Source organism: Hyperolius riggenbachi, chromosome 1 (genome assembly GCF_040937935.1).
Source record: "Hyperolius riggenbachi isolate aHypRig1 chromosome 1, aHypRig1.pri, whole genome shotgun sequence".
In the NCBI taxonomy this organism is placed as follows: Eukaryota; Metazoa; Chordata; class Amphibia; order Anura; family Hyperoliidae; genus Hyperolius; species Hyperolius riggenbachi.
The window spans coordinates 617,632,342-617,651,139 of NC_090646.1; the positions used below are offsets into that span (position 1 = coordinate 617,632,342).

The 18,798-nt window shown below is 43.5% G+C and overlaps 1 protein-coding gene across 1 annotated transcript; it reads right to left on the minus strand.

The window, feature by feature from the left end:
• Nucleotides 1-4,887: 4,887 nt before the first annotated feature.
• LOC137559489 (small ribosomal subunit protein eS27-like) lies at nucleotides 4,888-5,053 on the minus strand. Its single transcript, XM_068271810.1, has one exon. It carries the CDS (start codon nucleotides 5,050-5,052, stop codon nucleotides 4,888-4,890), a length of 165 nt encoding a protein of 54 aa, XP_068127911.1. The 5' UTR covers nucleotide 5,053.
• Nucleotides 5,054-18,798: the final 13,745 nt, after the last annotated feature.

Sequence of the window (18,798 nt, forward strand, 5' to 3'; positions counted from 1 at the left end):
TAAGCTCTGTGGCTCTGTGGCTCAAGGTGATGTTTCTCTGTGGCTGATTTGTGGTCTGCTGAAGAACGAAGAGGAAAAGCTGTCCGTGAAATCATTGTTTACATTGTTTCAACAGATTACCAGTTAATTAATCATGTTTTATCTCGTATAGGGAAAATTTGTTTTCGCTTTGCTTTGATTTGGAGCACCAGTAGCCGTCTGTAGGGTTCAAGGAGGATTCTCAGATAATAGGGACAGATAATTGATCATCTGTTGTTTGTTTATAATCTGTAAACAGGCGTCTGATTACTTGGCACGGAGAATAAAGCGCAACAACATACTGAATGGCGATGAGCAAACACGCTAAAAGACGGAATTATCATGTCTGTAAAACGCTGATGAAAACACGTTTCAGAAGAAAAAGAAGAACATGAGATTGAAGACTAAACACATTTGGGAAGAATTACAAAGGGTGAGGGGATAAAATGTATCCAATCAAAAGCAAATTACAATCAAGTCACAAATGATTTTTTTGCCCTGACTTGATTTACAGATTAAGTTTATTAAGCGAAGCCGTCTTTAACTTTTTGTCTTGTAGACCTGCCTGTATTAGATGGAAAACAGAGATCCATGTTTTTTTCTAATCACTTAGCGAGAGCAAGGCATGCTTTTATTCTGTGAGGTTTAACCCCTTGGCAGCCAATTTATTTAGAGGCTTGCAAGTGCTCCAGGCCAATTTATTTCAGCACATTCTTTTATTTCTTATTTGTTACATTTCTCTGCTTCTAATTAGTACTGCTGTAATGTGTAATTATGGCCACTTGTCACTAGGGGGCAGTGTGAGACAATAACAGAGGACTTCTGCTTTCAGTTTCTATATTTTTTGCTAGTAGTGAGAGAGCGAAGCATTCCAAGAATTTACAGCACAACGAATTCTGCCAACTGAGGTCAAAAGCAGTTCGTATATCTCAAATTAGTTAACTCTATTGAAGCTGCTAATGGGTTAATATCTGTGCACACTTCCAGGTCTACTGCAACAAAGGAGGAAAAACAATGTATACCTGTTCTGGACGCTTTTCATTTGGACACAGGGAAAAGCAATATGATATCTCTCTGCGCTAGTTAATTTCACGGAATATATCAGATATATTCTCCTACTGATTACCTATTTTTTTTTCTTTTAATCACTTAATTTGGGGTTCAGCTATTGCCTGCACCCGAATTATGGTATTTTGTTTTTTTTGTAATTCCACCTGCGCCACTATAGCCCTAATTTATGGTTCACTCTTCAACATTGTCTCTATCTGTATTACTGTTTGTCCTAATTGTACTTTTGAACCTCTCGTGTATCTATGTTCCCTACTATTTGTTTGTACTATGTACAGCACTTTGAAAGATGTGTTGGCACTATATGCAAAAATAATAATATGGCGAAGCCCAAATCAGGTACTGCATGCTTTTGGCAGCATGTTATTTTCACGGGTGAATCCACATTTGCCCAGTTTTCCTACAGTTGACACATATGGTTGTGGTGACAACCCAGTCAAGAATTCCACCTGAACCGCTTACAGCCCATGGTCAAACGTGGTGGATTTTCCCTCATGGTCTGTGGAACCATTTGGAACAAAGGACGATCAAAGTTAGTGGAATGTGTGAGCACCGGCAACAACTGTGCAAAATACATGGCTATCTTGAAGCAGTGTCTGCTGACAATATTCTCCACTGCATTGCTTCTGAAAGTCAGTCACCTGACACACATCCCATACAAAATATTTGGGCTATTCTCAATCTTGCCATATGTAGTTGTCGTCGGAAAACCAGCTTCCCGTGGCAAACTTTTGAAATGTATGCATGAGGAGTAGGCCAACATTTTCCAGGACAGGATCACAGAACTTATTGCTTCCATGCCTGACTGAGTCAAGACTTTGCAGGAAGTTTGAGGTAGCTCAACGAAAAATAAATATATTGTGTTTGGTTTCTGTATCAACCAGGCGGGGGCGTAACTAGAGGGGAGCAGGACTCGCAGAGGACCTGGAGATGTGGTAAGCCCCCAACTCCTAACCTAACCTTCCTCTGATACAGGAGACTTTACTTCAGATCAGGTGTTCTTGTGGCTACACTTGTGATGAGTGTTTTATGGTTCTTGTGAGATGGTCCCCAAGCCCGTGAAGGGCAAACAGGGGAGGCAAGGGAAAGGATGTGAACATGGGGGGGGGGGGGGGGGGCTATCAAAGTTTAACTGGTGGGCCCCTTGAATTGCAGTTACGCTACTGTAAGCAGGGCCTATAATAAGCATGGCACTGAGTGCAAATCAGGGTGTCTCTTTATTTATGAGATGTCTCTGTACATGAAGCTTAGGTTTGACCAAATTCAGCATGGAGAGGAGTTGTTTAGGTCTCTCTTGGGCTTCTGTTTATATTGTGGATCCTGTAGTAGGAGTAACATACAATAGTAGACTTTGGCTTACCCAAACCAGGCTTCCCCTCCCAGCCTGATTTATGAAACGTCGCTTGCTAATCAAACAAATGAACATGAGCGTAGAGTGTCACTTACTTAAACAAACAGCGCCCTCTCAATAGAGGATCGGACATGGACAGGGAGTGAATGAAGCATGGCTGATCCTCTCATCCTCATTGTCCATTCAGGAAACACAAAGCACACAATGTATATTACCACTAGCTGCCAGCCATTGTCCTCCCATCAGCTTTGTGAATGGAGAATTCCTATGTAAGCCTTTGTTTCCTGACAGCACCTTAAATGAGATATCACTGGCTGCTTTGATGCGCAGAGCCTCTCTGCTATCTCATTTCACTCACGTTCTGAATTAAGGGAAGTATATTACACATCTACTCCAGTCATCTGGGAACGGTTTCCATACCTTGCGCACCTCTTTTATCAAGGTATGTACTGATCTACTCTAATCGGTGAGAGATTTGCAGGTTGGCATATATAGGAATAGATAGATCAGGACTGGACTACCTTCCCCACAGGTAAGTGTCTGACGCAAGAGATCATCCAATGCCTTTAATAGGCCCAGCTGCCGGGCCTCCACCCAACACCTCCATTCTGGATGACCTCTGACACGCATTTCTGGTTACTAAGCAACAAGGAATACTGGTTCCTGAAAAAGCTCTAGCATTCCATGGTGGTTGCAACCCTAGAGGAAAAGCTTCACATGCAGGACGAAATACAGACATTAGACTTTCATTGCCCCAGGTGATTGTTCATGACTGGGAAAATCTAACATTAGTGCAGGTGTCCTATGGCATCATTTCACAATCTACTGTGTTGAGCCACTACACAAATTCAAGTGTCTAGTTTCCCCATATGTAATGGCCTCAAATGGATTTTAGAGGATACACTAAGTACATTTTTGTCCCCTGTACAAGCTTGCTTTCCCCAGAAAATGTGGAGCTTATGAGCATGGTGTTCCTATGAGAGTGGGGTCCACCGCCTGAGCAATACCAAGGTTGCTGCCATGGATTCCTACTGTTTCATTCATGTGGACTAATGGGAATCTGCGGCCGGAAATTCAAATAATCCCTAGTGGAAAATGTATTTCTTTAATTTCCTGCACAGCACCCCCTGGTGGTGCCTAACCCTAAGATAAACCTGGTGGTGCCTCACCCTAAGATCCCCCTGGTGGTGCCTAACCCTAACCACCCCCCTGGTGGTGCCTAACCCTAACCACCCCCCTGGTGGTTCCTAACCCTAACCAGCCCCTGGTGATGCCTAACCCTAAGATCCCCCCGGTGGTGCCTAACCCTAACCACCCCCCTGGTGGTGCCTAACCCTAACCACCCCCCTGGTGGTGCCTAACCCTAACCACACCCCGGTGGTGCCTAACCCTAATCTTGACAGTGTTACATTAAATCCATTCACCGTTTTGCAGTTAAATAACTTCTGCAGTTTGGCTTATGTAGGGCGCTATTGATAAATAACGTTACTGTGCACAATTACGTCTGCAGTGCTGTTTGGCCTATGAACGGCACTATTGATAAATAACGTTACTGTGTGCCGTTTCTCTTCTTTTTTCCCTGTGCGCCATTATTATGCAGTACTAACGATAAATAGCGATAAGCGTATCTTTTTAATGCGGCGCCATTTTTATGCATAGGCGCTGTGCGCCATTATTCAGTGATCCGAACTTTCCTGTTGATAAATGTGATCTAATGGAAAGCGGGGCTCCTGATCATTTTATTGGCAGGATATGGCAATGATGGGAGGAAGGTGGCAAGTGGCAAAGAAGATACAAATAAAAAAAAAAAAAAAAAAAAAAACAACAGGAATTTCAGAAGGTGTAAAGAAAAGTAAACAAAAACAAAGAAATATAGTAAAGAAATTATGGCAGAAGATGGAAATATAGAAGTACATCTTCTTGATTGCTCGTGGCTACAAAGGCATTTTATGACAAGCTGTGAAACTATGAACTAGAAGAAAACTATGGAGAAAAATTGAATTGCATATGGGCCAATGGCCCATAATGCAATTCACTTTTTTCTTAGTTTTCTCCAAGTTGATATTTGCACACCTTGTAAATAAAATGCCTTTAAAAAAACCAGTAAGCAAGAAAATACACACAATAATTTTATAGTAAATTCTTTTTACTACTTTTGGTACTTTTTAATTGCAAAATGCTGAAAAGTTATTTTAGAGAGAAGATGAAAATGATCACCTAGGAGAAAACACAGGAGAAAAGGGGAATTGAATATGGGCCACTATTATCACTTCCTTTTTTTTTTTTTTTTTTTTTTTTTTGTATCCAACATTTATTGAGAGAAAGGGGTGAAGCATGTCCCAGATGGTGAGCCATGTGCCCTCCCTGCACTGTGTCCTTCGCAATATACAGACGGGCGTCCACCCACAGAGCATGGCATTACGGGTCTGATGGTCGGGGTCCGGGGACAGTTAGTGCTGCTTCCTCTGAAATGAACAGCCTTCTGTAAGATAGGCCTCTCCACGAACACCAGTGGGTTGGCAAAGGACAGTGGAGCATCCTACACACAAAACCACAGTCTGGGCGTGGCTGAATACGGTTGTGATCTTGTAGCATCCTGGACATTTGACATCCATAAAGTACAAGACAAGACAAATAACATTTATATCGCGCTTTTCTCCTGGCGGACTCAAAGCGCCAGAGCAGCAGCCACTAGCGCGCGCTCTGTAGGCAGTAGCAGTGTTAGGGAGACTTTCCTAAGGTCTCCTACTGAATAGGTGCTGGCTTACTGAACAGGCAGAGCCAAGATTTGAATCCTGGTCTCCTGTGTCAGAGGCAGAGCCCTTAACCATTACACCTTCCAGGCAAGTAGGAATTGGGGCTCTGTACCAAGTGTTTCTTCTTGTGCTTTCTCTTCTCCTCCTCAGGAGAGGGGTGCAGGAGATCTTTAGCTAAAGGCATGTTCACAGGACAAGGCCACCGCAGAAAAGAATCACCTACTTTTTGTAAGCATTTATGCTATCTATTCACAAGGTTTTCAATCTCTTTGTTGTTCTAGTAGCATCACACACCTCACCTGTGAGTAATTGTGGTTAGTGTTAAGAGTAGGTGGGTGGTTGTTAGGAGTAGGTGTGGGGTGGACAGTGTTAGGAGTAAATAGGGGGTGGTTAGGAGTAGGTGTGTGGTGGGCAGTGTTATGAGGAGGTGGGAGGTGGTAGGGAGTAGATATGGGGTGGTTAGGATTAGTGATGGGCGAACACCTGGATGTTCGGGTTCGGGCCGAACAGGCCGAACATGGGCCAGATGTTCGGCATGTTCGGCCCGAACCCCGAACTCAATGCAAGTCAATGGGGACCCGAACATGCCGCAATATGGCCCCCCTATGGGGTCGCAGGCATAAGGGGGGAGCATGCCCCGATCGCGGGGGGGGGGGGGGGCGGAAATTCCCCCCACCCCCTCCGCTAGCGCTCCCCCCTCTGCCCGCTTCCCCATAAAAAAGTTGGCGTAAAGTTAAATATTACCGGTGGTGGCTGCTGCAGTGGCTGGCTGGCAGTGGTGTGAGTGAGGACTAGGAGAAGGAGTCCGAGTATGACGCGTTGAGGCCGGGCAGCAGGCGGTTCAGCGGTAGTACCCTTGTGGTACTTCCGCCCTTTCTCTGACCTCACGTCCTCTACGTGATGACGCATACGAGGGTACGCGTGACGCGTACCCTCGTATGCGTCATCACGTAGAGGACGTGAGGTCAGAGAAAGGGCGGAAGTACCACAAGGGTACTACCGCTGAACCGCCCGCTGCCCGGCCTCAACGCGTCATACTCGGACTCCTCCTCCTCATTCACACCACTGCCAGCCAGCCACTGCAGCAGCCACCACCGGTAATATTTAACTTTACGCCAACTTTTTTATGGGGGAGCGGGCAGAGGGGGGAGCGCTAGCGGAGGGGGTGGGGGGAAGTCCCGACCCCCCCGCAATCGGGGCATGCTCCCCCCTTATGCCTGCGACCCCATAGGGGGGCGGTATTCGGCCGAACAGGGCCCTGTTCGGCCCTGTTCGGCCGGGCATTTAGTAGTTCGGGCGAACCCGAACGGTTTGGCCGAACACCATCAGGTGTTCGGCCGAACTCGAACATCACCCGAACAGGGTGATGTTCTGCAGAACCCAAACAGTGGCGAACACTGTTCGCCCAACACTAGTTAGGATTCAGAGTAGATGGGGAGTGACGAGAGATAGGAGTAGGGGGTGGTTAGGGTTAGGAGTAGGTGGGTGTGGTTAGAGTTAGGAGTGGGGGTGGCTAGGGTTAGAAGTAGGTGGGTGATGGTTAGGGTTAGGCATAAATAGGGGAGAGTTCCAGTGTGAATTAGGGTACAGAGGGTGATGGTTTCGCGCCCATTTTTTCCTCATGCTTTTTTTTTGCATAAATGCGTTTAAGAGTCCTAACAAACGATTACAGTTCCAGAAAAAGACCAACATATCCTTTAATCCAACAACAAGAAGCACCGCACGAAAGCACTTTCTATGGAAATCAACACAAAATGCCACAATAAACATTTGCATCTTTCTCTCAAGTGCTATCGAACGTAATTAACCACAATGGCTGGAATGTATAATGTCACTGAGTATAAGGGATTATTTATCTGCTTGTACGCGGGTAGTGAAAACACGAGCATGTTGTGATTCACTGGTGTGTTTATTCTGTTCTGTATATACAGAGTCCCCATTAGACATCTCTGACACGCATGGAGCATACTGCGAAATAAATATAGACATGTAACCTGACACTATTTACATACACTGTCCGCCGCCTCCATTTAGTAGAGCAGGTCATGAAGACGAGAGGATTTGTATAAAGGCAGCTTCCATTCATCCTGCCGATCGGTAACAGGATCCCGGCCTTCCCCCTCATACAGGAGCTGCGCCAGGGACACTGGACTCCTGCAGATGAACAGACGCCAATCACCGGCCTCTGCACAATCACACAGATGACTGATGACAGGTCTCAAGGGAAACACAGTGTTCCTTCAATACAGTGGGACAAATTTCATATTGTAAGGCAATCACATTTCCAAAGTGGTGGTCAGTGTCATTAATACTTTTAAAGGGTATCTGTAACTGCCCTGCGTGGCAGCCATCAGGGGGGGGGGGACAACTGACACTGCAGTGAGGGGCCCAGGGCTTCTGGGGGCCCTGGGCCCTTCCAAAGCGCTGGAAGGACCGTATGTGCTGGCTGCGGGCCTGTGGCTCACTAACCAGCACACCACATTCCAGCACTGAGAGAAGAGTAACATCAGCGCTTGAACGTGGGGAGTAGATGAGTGAGCCCGCTACAGCTCACTTTCTGTACTGGTGCACCACCTATATCTGGCTACAGGCTACCTATACTGGGCCACCACCTAATACCTGGCTACCTATGCTGGGGCTGGAACCACCTATACCTAGCTACCTATACTGGGCCACCACCTATACCTGGCTACCTACACTGAGGCACCACCTATACTTGGCTACCTTTTCAGAGGGCACCACCTGTACCTGGCTACCTATACTGGGGCACCACCTATACTTGGCTACTTATCAGGGGCGCCTATAGCTTGCTACCTATACTGGGGGCACCTGTACCTGGCCAACCTATACTGGTGCACCACCCATACCAGGCTACCTATACTGGGGCAACTAAACCAGGCTACCTATACTGGGGCACCACCTGTGTCGCAGCCATGCAAAATTTTTTGCCGCAGCGCACCTTGTGCACGGACACAGGGGTGGGGTGGCTATGGGTGGGCACAGCAACCAGTGAGTGGGCCCAGGGAGGTGGGGCCCAGGCCTGATGATGTGTGAGGGGCCCCCATATTTCTGATGGCGGCCCTGCCGCCCTGATATAAAAAGTTACATACTCACCTGAAAACAGGGAATGCTATGGATCCCTTAGATCCTTTCTAGTCCTCTCTGCATGCCCTCATTCCACCACCAGGCCTCCATTTAAATATCCCAACAGCTGTCATTTTAGATCTCCTCTAAAGGCTTCAGAAGGTCTCGGGTCTGCAGATCTCTGATTCTGAAGGCTTCAGAAGGACCCAGGTCTTCCGATTTTCTCTGAAGGCCTCTTGCACACTACATGCGCTCTGATTTTTGATTGCGATTAAAAAAATTAGCAGCATGCAGTACTTTTTTTAATCAGAATCAAAAATTGGATTGTATAAAAATCGCTTCGCATCGGAATCGCATGTAGTGTGCAAGAGGCAGAAGGCTTCAGAAGGTCTCAGGTCTTCGGATCTCTTCTGAAGGCTTTAGATAGAGTGACCATATTTTTGTGGGTCCAACCTGGGACGGGGGGGGGGGCGTGGGGGGGGGGGGCGGCGCGCGTAGCGCGCCGCGGCGAAAAGTGGGAAGGAGTGAGGAGCACGCAGCGGCGAAGACTGGGGGAGGGGGGCTGCGGCGCGCGCGCGCGCGCGCGGAAAAAATGGGCGTGGCCATGACATTGTATGGGCGGAGCTAACGTAATGATGTAACAGCGAGGCATAAGAAAGCAGTGTTTACGCCATGATGTGGACAAACGAGACTTTGTATCATGGGTGTGCAGAAACTGTGTGATGCTAATAGTATACCGTAACCACAAAGCAGCAAACATAGCCATCTATGACCATTAAATAATAAATGCAGTAACAGTTACCCCGGACACCAGAAAATAAACGCAATAGGCAACATGTCAGTATAAAATAAATGCAATGCGGGCAAACATGTCAGTACAAAATAAACGCAATGCGGGCAACATGTTAGTACAAAATAAACGCAATGCGGGCAAACATTTCACCAGACAATAAACGCAATGCGGGCAAACATGTCAGTACAAAATAAACGCAATGCGGGCAACATGTCAGTACAAAATAAACGCACTGCGGGCAAACATTTCACCAGAAAAGAAACGCACTGCGGGCAAACATTTCACCAGAAAAGAAACGCACTGCGGCCAAACATTTCACCAGAAAAGAAACGCACCGCGGGCAAACATTTCACCAGAAAAGAAACGCACTGCGGCCAAACATTTCACCAGAAAAGAAACGCAATGCGGGCAAACATTTCGCCAGAAAAGAAACGCACTGCGGGCAAACATTTCGCCAGAAAAGAAACGCAATGCGGGCAAACATTTCGCCAGAAAAGAAACGCACTGCGGGCAAACATTTCACCAGAAAAGAAACGCACTGTGGCCAAACATTTCACCAGAAAAGAAACGCAATGCGGCAAACATTTCGCCAGAAAAGAAACGCACTGCGGGCAAACATTTCGCCAGAAAAGAAACGCACTGCAGGCAAACATTTCGCCAGAAAAGAAACAATGCGGGCAAACAATAACATTTCACTAGAAAAGAAACAATGCGGGCAAACATTTCACCAGAAAAGAAACAATGCGGGCAAACATTTCACCAGAAAAGAAACAATGCGGGCAAACATTTCACCGGAAAAGAAACAATGCGGGCAAACATTTCACCTGGAAAAGAAACAATGCGGGCAAACATTTCACCAGAAAAGAAACAATGCGGGCAAACATTTCACCTGGAAAAGAAACAATGCGGGCAAACATTTCACCTGGAAAAGAAACAATGCGGGCAAACATTTCACCTGGAAAAGAAACAATGCGGGCAAACATTTCACCTGGAAAAGAAACAATGCGGGCAAACATTTCACCTGGAAAAGAAACAATGCGGGCAAACATTTCACCTGGAAAAGAAAGCATTTACTCACCTGGCAGAAGTGTCCGGCCTCTGGCGCGCTGCTCCGTCCCGGGACCGTCTTGTTCCTCCTGCTCTGGTCTCCCGCGCTGACAGGGCTACGGCAAGATGGCGCCCGAAGCCCTGTACTAGTGACACAAATAGGTCTCCAGTACAGGGCTCCGGCAGCCATCTTGCCGTAGCCCTGCTCGCCTGCTGGTGTCGGAAACAGACACCGGAAGAGGAGGCTGGAGCGGGGCTGCGGGCAATGAACTGGCACGGCGTCTATAGACGCCGCTGCCAGTTCATTGAGGAGAGAGTGGCCAGAGTCCCGAGGCCGGGACGTCCCGCTGCTGAAAGCGGGACGTTTCCCGGGACCTCATTAAGCCTGGGACAGCGGACCCCGAATCCGGGACGTGTCCCGGGCAATCCGGGACGTCTGGTCACTCTACTTTAGAAGGTCTCGGGTCTTAGGAACTCTTTTGAAGGCTTCAGAAGGCCACAGGTCTTCGGATCTTCTCTTAAGGCTTCAGAAGGTCTCAAGTCTTTGGATCTCCTCTGAAGGCTTCAGAAGGTCTCGGGTTTTCGGATCTCCTCTAAAGGCTTCAGATCAGAAGGTCTCTGGTCTTCGAAACTCTTCTGAAGGCTTCAGAAGGTCTCGGGTCTCTGAGCACTTCCAAAGACAAGTGGCTCTGTACTGCGCACATGCGAGTCCACACTGCTTATATACGTACTATGGATCCGTTCATCTTCAGGAATATTCAGAGACGTGAGTCCATCCAAAACCTTCAGAGGAGACCCGAAGGCTTCTTTGACATTAAAGTAGGATCACTGCAACAGTGGCCCGATGGTGGAAGGAGAGGACACAGAGAGGACCGGGAAGGCTCTAATGGACCCAGAGCCTTCCCTCTTCAGGTGGCAACAGGGAATAAACCAACTTTAAACTATATAAAAAAAAGAAGTATCAGTGGGCACACATCTCCGGAAAAAGATTATCGACCACTATCAACAATATCGCGATCGGAATGTTTATTTTACACTAACACTAGGGATCTACCATGCCGTAATTGAGATGAATGAGAGCATTCAATTCACAACATTTGCCGTCAATTATTCATGCCCTGCAGTCAATCAAGTCTTTATTATTATTATTTTTATTATTTATATAGCGCCAACATCTTCCGTAGTACATAGTACAAAACAAATAGTGGGAAGCATAGATACACGAGACATTCAAAATTCTGTACAAAGTAAGACAAGCAATGCAAATACATAGAACGTTGATGTGTGTTCTGAGACATCACCAGTACAGGTGCATTTTCCTATGATAGATTACAGTAGAATAAGAAACACTGGGAGGTGGTCTCTGCCCTTGCAAGATTACAATCTAGAGCCGTCTTTCTTAATCTTCCCCCCTAAAAATTGTCCATAGACTACAATACATATACTACACAATATAGACATACAGTGGGTTGCAAAAGTATTCGGCCCCCTTGAAGTTTTCCACATTTTGTCACATTACTGCCACAAACATGCATCAATTTTATTTGGAATTCCACATGAAAGACCAATACAAAGTGGTGTACATGTGAGAAGTGGATCGAAAATCATACATCATTCCAAACATTTTTTGCAAATAAATAACTGCAAAGTGGGGTGTGCGTAATTATTCAGCCCCCTGAGTCAATACTTTGTAGAACCATCTTTTGCTGCAATTACAGCTGCCAGTCTTTTAGGGTATGTCTCTACCAGCTTTGCACATCTAGAGACTGAAATCCTTGCCCATTCTTCTTTGCAAAACAGCTCCAGCTCAGTCAGTTTAGATGGACAGTGTTTGTGAACAGCAGTTTTCAGATCTTGCCACAGAGTCTTGGATTTAGATCTGGACTTTGACTGGGCCATTCTAACACATAGATATGTTTTGTTTTAAACCATTCCATTGTTGCCCTGGCTTTATGTTTAGGGTTGTTGTCCTGCTGGAAGGTGAACCTCCGCCCCAGTCTCGAGTCTTTTGCATTCTTTGCAGTCTCCAAGAGGTTTTCTTCCAAGTTTGCCCTGTATTTGGCTCCATTCATCTTCCCATCAACTCTGACCAGCTTCCCTGTCCCTGCTGAAGAGATGCACCCCCCGAGCATAATGCTGCCACCACCATATTTGACAGTGGGGATGGTGTGTTCAGAGTGATGTGCAGTATTAGTTTTCTGCCACACATAGCGTTTTGCATTTTGGTCTCATCTGACCAGAGCACCTTCTTCCACATGGTTGCTGTGTCCCCCACATGGCTTGTGGAAAACTGCAAACGGGACTTCTTATGCTTTCTGTTAACAATGCCTTTCTTCTTGCCACTCTTCCATAAAGGCCAACTTTGTACAGTGCATGACTAATAGTTGTCCTATGGACAGAGTCTCCCACCTGAGCTGTAGATCTCTGCAGCTAGTCCAGAGTCACCATGGGCCTCTTGACTGCATATCCTTCTTCGGCCTGTGAGTTTAGGTGGATGGCCTTGTCTTGGTAGGTTTACAGTTGTGCCATACTCCTTCCATTTCTGAATGATCGCTTGAACAGTGCTCCTTGGATTTGGAAATCTTTTTGTAGCCTAAGCCTGCTTTAAATTTCTCAATAACTTGATCCCTGACCTGTCTTGGACCTGTCTTGTGTGTTCTTTGGACTTCACGGTGTTGTTGCTCCCAATATTCTCTTAGACAACCTCTGAGGCCCTCACAGAGCAGCTGTATTTGTACTGACATTAGATTACACACAGGTGCACTCTATTTAGTCATTAGCACTCATCAGGCAATGTCTATAGGCAACTGACTGCACTCAGATCAAAGGGGGCCGAATAATTATGCACACACCACTTTGCAGTTATTTATTAGTAAAAAATGTTTGGAATGATGTATGATTTTCGTTCCACTTCTCATGTGTACACCACTTTGTGTTGGTCTTTCATGTGGAATTCCAATAAAATTGATTCATGTTTGTGGCAGTAATATGACAAAATGTGGAGAACTTCAAGGGGGCCGAATACTTTTGCAACCCACTGTATGACTATGGTAGGGACTAGACTGTGAGCTCCTCCGAGGGACAGTTAGTGACAAGACTATATATATATATATATATATATATATATATATATATATATATATATATATATATATATATATATATATATATATACATATATATATATGTATATATCTATATATATATATATATATATATATATATATATATATATATAAACTCTGTACAGCACTGCAGAAGATGTCGGCGCTATATAAATACTGAATAATAATAATAAGAGGCAAAACACTAGTGGCCTCTAGTGGTCACATAAGGTACATGCTATGGTGCTCCTTAGGGTTGTTACCCTCTATAGCAGCCTTTCACAACCAGAGTTCCCTGTAACCCCCAGGGTTCCTTGAGGGCTTTGTAGGGGTTTCCTCGCATTTTTCCTCTTCGAGGTTAACTAGATTATCTGGCAGATTTAGAAAGTTTCAAAATTATGTCCCTAGCTTCTCAATGTCCTCTTCACTCTTTTTCTGCCCATCCTGAATTCTAGGCTTCCTTACTCGTTGTTAACTTGTGCAATGGCCACAGGACTGTTATGACACATTACCAATATGTAATAGTAGTATTTAAAAATTTCGCGTAATTTTCGCTAAATTTAGCATCATTTTGTGCTGACTTTAGAGGTTAATAGCAAAGCCCCCATACATGCTATTGCTACCAAAATTGCTACATATGTTAAGCAGAATAGTGGGTATAAGTCACAAAAATAATTTTTCAAAAAGACCTTGTAGTTTTTGAGAAACTACATTTTAAAAATGCAAAGAAAAATGGTTTTTCAACTTTCTAAGTTTAAAAACCATTTTTTACTTGCATTTTTTAAATTGAGTTTCTCAAAAACTAAAATCGTAATTAGGTATAAGCATAATGTAGCGAAATCATAATTTGTTGATTACGTCATCACTACTCATTACACTGGTGATGATTCATCACTGATGAATAAAATGTGGCATGTTGGGTGCCTGAACTAAGGATGTGTGTACGAAAGAGTCAGAGGAAAGAGAGAAAACCCAAACACCAGGCAACTATAATGGGGAGTGCAATAATGGAGGGCATGAAATGGGTGTCCTGTAATGACCAATCCTAATAAAAAAATTAAATTTTCAGGGGTTCCCTGTGATCCAAAAAGTATTTGAAGGGGTTATTTCACAATGAAAAGTTTGAGAAAGGCTGCTCTATAGCATTACAGCACACAGGTGCTCCAGGACCCAGAAGAGTAGAGACAGGAAGAAGGAACCATCGGTGTGAGAAGACATGTGACCTGCGCCACAGACAGTTAAGAACATGCTTCCTCTACATTCAGCACAGTTTAGTGGAGAAGCAGGGGGGCGGGGAATGGGAGGCAAGCTCAGATTTTCAATCAATTTCACTCCCAAATCTACTGAAAATCTATGTATGGTGTTTGGACAGATTCAAACAGATAGATCCCTCTCTGCTCACATAATGATCTGATAGGGATCTCTGGTGGTCACATCGGCCAGTGCATGGCCAGTTTATCTTAAAGGACAGATGAAGTAAGAAGAATATGGAGGTTGCCATATTTATTTCCTTTTGAACAATTGCTACCAACCGTCCCTCTTTTGGAGGGACAGTCCCTTTTTGGGAGCCCTGTCCCTCTGTCTCTCTTTCCTCCTTATTTGTCTCTCTTTCAGTACTTTGTCCCTCTTTCTATGTATATATATTTCTCTACTAAAATGTGTTTGATTGGCTCTAAATTTTATTTCATTCCTTTAACCATTTCAGCCCATGGGTATTTTTCACCTTATGAACGAGAGGAATTTTCACATTGCAGCGCTCCTCCCTTTCATTCCCCAATAACTTTATCACTACTTATCACAAAGAAATTATCTATACCTTGTTTTTTTCCACCACCAATTAGGCTTTCTTTGGGTGGCACATTATGCTAAGAATTATTTTATTCCAAATGCATTTTAACTGGAATAATTAAGAAAAAAAAATGGAAAAAAATCATTATTTCTCGGTTTTTGGTCATTATAGTTTTAAAATAACACATGTAATTAAAATCCACACATTTTATTTGCCCATTTGTCTCGGTTATCGCAACATTAAAATTATATCCCTAGTATAATGTATGGTGACAATATTTTATTTGGAAATAAAGGTAATTTTTTTCAGTTTTACATCCATCGCTAATTTTTAGCCCATAAATGTATTCCCTAAAGTCAGATGTAATTTTACTATTTGGCCACAAGATGTCCCCGCTAAGCAAAATCCTATGTAGCGTACAAGTACGCTACATAGGTAACAATGTGTTTCTACATTGTTACTAGGGAAGTGACGCAGGCATCACGGGTGTCCTGCGGGGAGGTTAATGAATGGGCGGCGGAAGGTGGTGGAAATCGTTGGCGGAAGGAAGTGCAGCGGCTCTATTTAAGAATAAACACTGTTTGAACAAAAACAGTGTTTATTCTCGGCGGACATGTACGGATTGGCACAGGGGACATTTCTCCCCTGCAAGCAATCCCCCCTGCTACCAGCAACATCGCGAACACGGGCATGTGCCCGCACGATCACGTGCAAACCCCCCCAAACTGCATGGATGTGACTAGCGCGTCATAAATGGTCACGTTCGTGCAGCATAAATGGTTAAATTGCTATATTACTGATTTTAAAATGTTAATATGAAGGAAAAGATAGAAAGGACCAGTGTGGTTTGAATTATAAAACAACATATTTTTCTTATGAAATCTTTATGGTATGCATGACTAGGGTTGTGATGGGTATATATATAATGGGTAACGTCCTTTTTTGAAAAAAAGTGAAAGATTGAAACACAAGTCCCTTTAGGGGCAATCCACCTTGCCCGCAATGACCTAGGTAATTTATAGTAAAGGACTTTAGAAAAAACATGGAGGTAAAGTGCAGTTTGGCAAAAACTTTGTAGAAAAAATTTTATTAATACAGAATATCAAAAAATCAGCAAAGATTTAAAAGCTTTTTCAATTCCACACATATCGTAGGTCTTCATATGGTTAAATCACTGCCATAAGGCATGAATAATTGAAGCCGATAAGTAAGTGTTGTATTCTGGCTTGATTTAATATTGGAGGAAATTTTTGTATCTTCTAGGCAACGACACATGTTCGTTTCGGGCTCCTTATATCATAAATTTGCCCTTCATCAGGCCGCAATACAAATATCTGTATAATAAAGAGGATCAGCGCAGGGCCAGAAATTTATAAACAGTAGACACAGGCATCTGAACCAAGCAGATGCACATAGGGAATATTCCACGGCGTTATAGAGGAGCGACGCTGCTAGGCTGGAGTCCAGCCTAGCAGCGTCGCTCCTCTATAACGCCGTGGAATATTCCCTATGTGCATCTGCTTGGTTCAGATGCCTGTGTCTACTGTTTATAAATTTCTGGCCCTGCGCTGATCCTCTTTATTATACAGATATTTGTATTGCGGCCTGATGAAGGGCAAATTTATGATATAAGGAGCCCGAAACGAACATGTGTCGTTGCCTAGAAGATACAAAAATTTCCTCCAATATTAAATCAAGCCAGAATACAACACTTACTTATCGGCTTCAATTATTCATGCCTTATGGCAGTGATTTAACCATATGAAGACCTACGATATGTGTGGAATTGAAAAAGCTTTTAAATCTTTGCTGATTTTTTGATATTCTGTATTAATAAAGTTTTTTCTACAAAGTTTTTGCCAAACTGCACTTTACCTCCGTGTTTTTTCTAAAGTCCTTTACTATAAATTACCTAGGGTTGTGATGGGGCATGATCAGGGGTGTGGCAGGGGTGTGGCTTAAGTGTCCCTCTTTCTCATCTCAAAAAGTTGGGAGATATACAATACCAGTTGCCTGGCAATCCTGTTGATCTGTTTGGCTGCAGTTGTGAGTGAATAACCCAGAAACAAGCATGCAGCTAATCTTGTCAAATCTGACAATAATGTCAGAAACACCTGATCTGCTGCTTGCTTGTTCAGGGTCCATGGCTAAAAGAATTAGAGGCAGAGGATCAGCAGGCTGGCCAGGCAACTGGTATTGCTTAAAAGGAAATAAATATGGCAGCCTCCTTATTCTTCTCACTTCAGTTGTCCTTTGATATAAGTTGGCGTATACTGGCTGATGTGGGCACAGGGCACCAGATAGATCCCTCTAAGATCCTTATCTGATCAGAGAGGGATCTATCTGTTTGAATCTGTACAAAGACCGTACATAGATTTTCAATAGATTTCAACATGAAATTGATTGAAAATCTGTGCGTTCGTATAATACACATGCCATTTAGTTATCAGGAAGGGCATCTAAACAAGGCAACATTTTCTTTTGGTAGCAAAATCAAAGGGTTAAAGAGACACTGAAGCGAAAAAAAAATTATGATATTATGATTTGTATGTGTAGTACAGCTAAGAAATAAAACATTAAGGTCAGACACATCAGTCAAATTGTTTTTAGTACAGGAAGAGTTAAGAAACTCCAGTTGTTATCTCTATGCAAAAAAAGCCATTAAGCTCTACAACTTTCAAAGTCGTGGAGAGGGCTGTTATCTGACTTTTATTATCTCAACTGTTTTCTTTTTCTCTGCCAGAGGAGAGGTCATTAGCTCACAGACTGCTCTGAAAGAATCATTTTGAATGCTGAGTGTTGTGTAATCTGCACATATTAGAGAATGATGCAATGTTAGAAACAACACTATGTACCTGAAAATAAAAATATGAGAATATTTTCTTTGCTGCTAATCTTCTAGTAATTATTCATAGTACACAACCAATTCATTCTATCATTTTTTTTTTTTTCGCTTCAGTGTCCCTTTAAAGTGCTGTAAAAAGTGCTGTATTCTTGGCAATATTCAGATTGGCTGCTATGAGCTACCACACATTGGGGGAAATAACAAAATGTATTAACCAACCAGATTCAAGCTATGACTCTAGTCAATACTACTTACATAACTCAAAGATAACCACTAGATGTCGCTCTATGTTATAGGGGTTGTAACATCCTTAAAGTGGATTCAGCGGAATATAAACCCAGAATTTCTTCTTTGCTCTAAAAGATTATTTACAGCATATAATATACTAACACAATATTTTTTTTTAGTAAAACAGCATTTAAAAGGTTACATCACAGGACTGACTTTTTCTCCTGCAGGGGCTGCAGCATCAGAACTGGTGATTAGCTTATCTTCTGTATACATTATTTACTTGAGACAATAAAGTAAACATTCTCTGCCTGTGCAGAAACGTATGCTAATGAGTCCTGAACTGAAACACTGCTCAGAAATCATTACTGGGTGCAATTACAATAGAAATACTACAGTTATGAATAAAATGCACCAGCAGCTTTCAAAGTAAATAAACGGAACTTTGGGAACTTATAATTTCTAAATGAATAATAATACTTGTGCACAAAAGCAAATATGATAATTGTATGGGTTATAAAAGGTAGGAAAACACATTTTTGTTGACTATTTTGTCAGAGTTTTAAACCGCTTTAATGTAAAATCAGAATTTCTCAGTTCTGGTGTTCAGTTACTCCCAGCTGATCAGGTGATATCTATACAAAAAAACAACCTTTTAGCCTATCACAATGTTAGTGGATGTGGTTGTAAATAATGGCAGTTGGTGCTGTCTAAT

Coding starts and splice junctions, on each gene's coding strand:
- LOC137559489 (XM_068271810.1), bottom strand. CDS start 5,052: ATGGATGTCAAATGTCCAGGATGCTACAAGATCACAACCGTATTCAGC.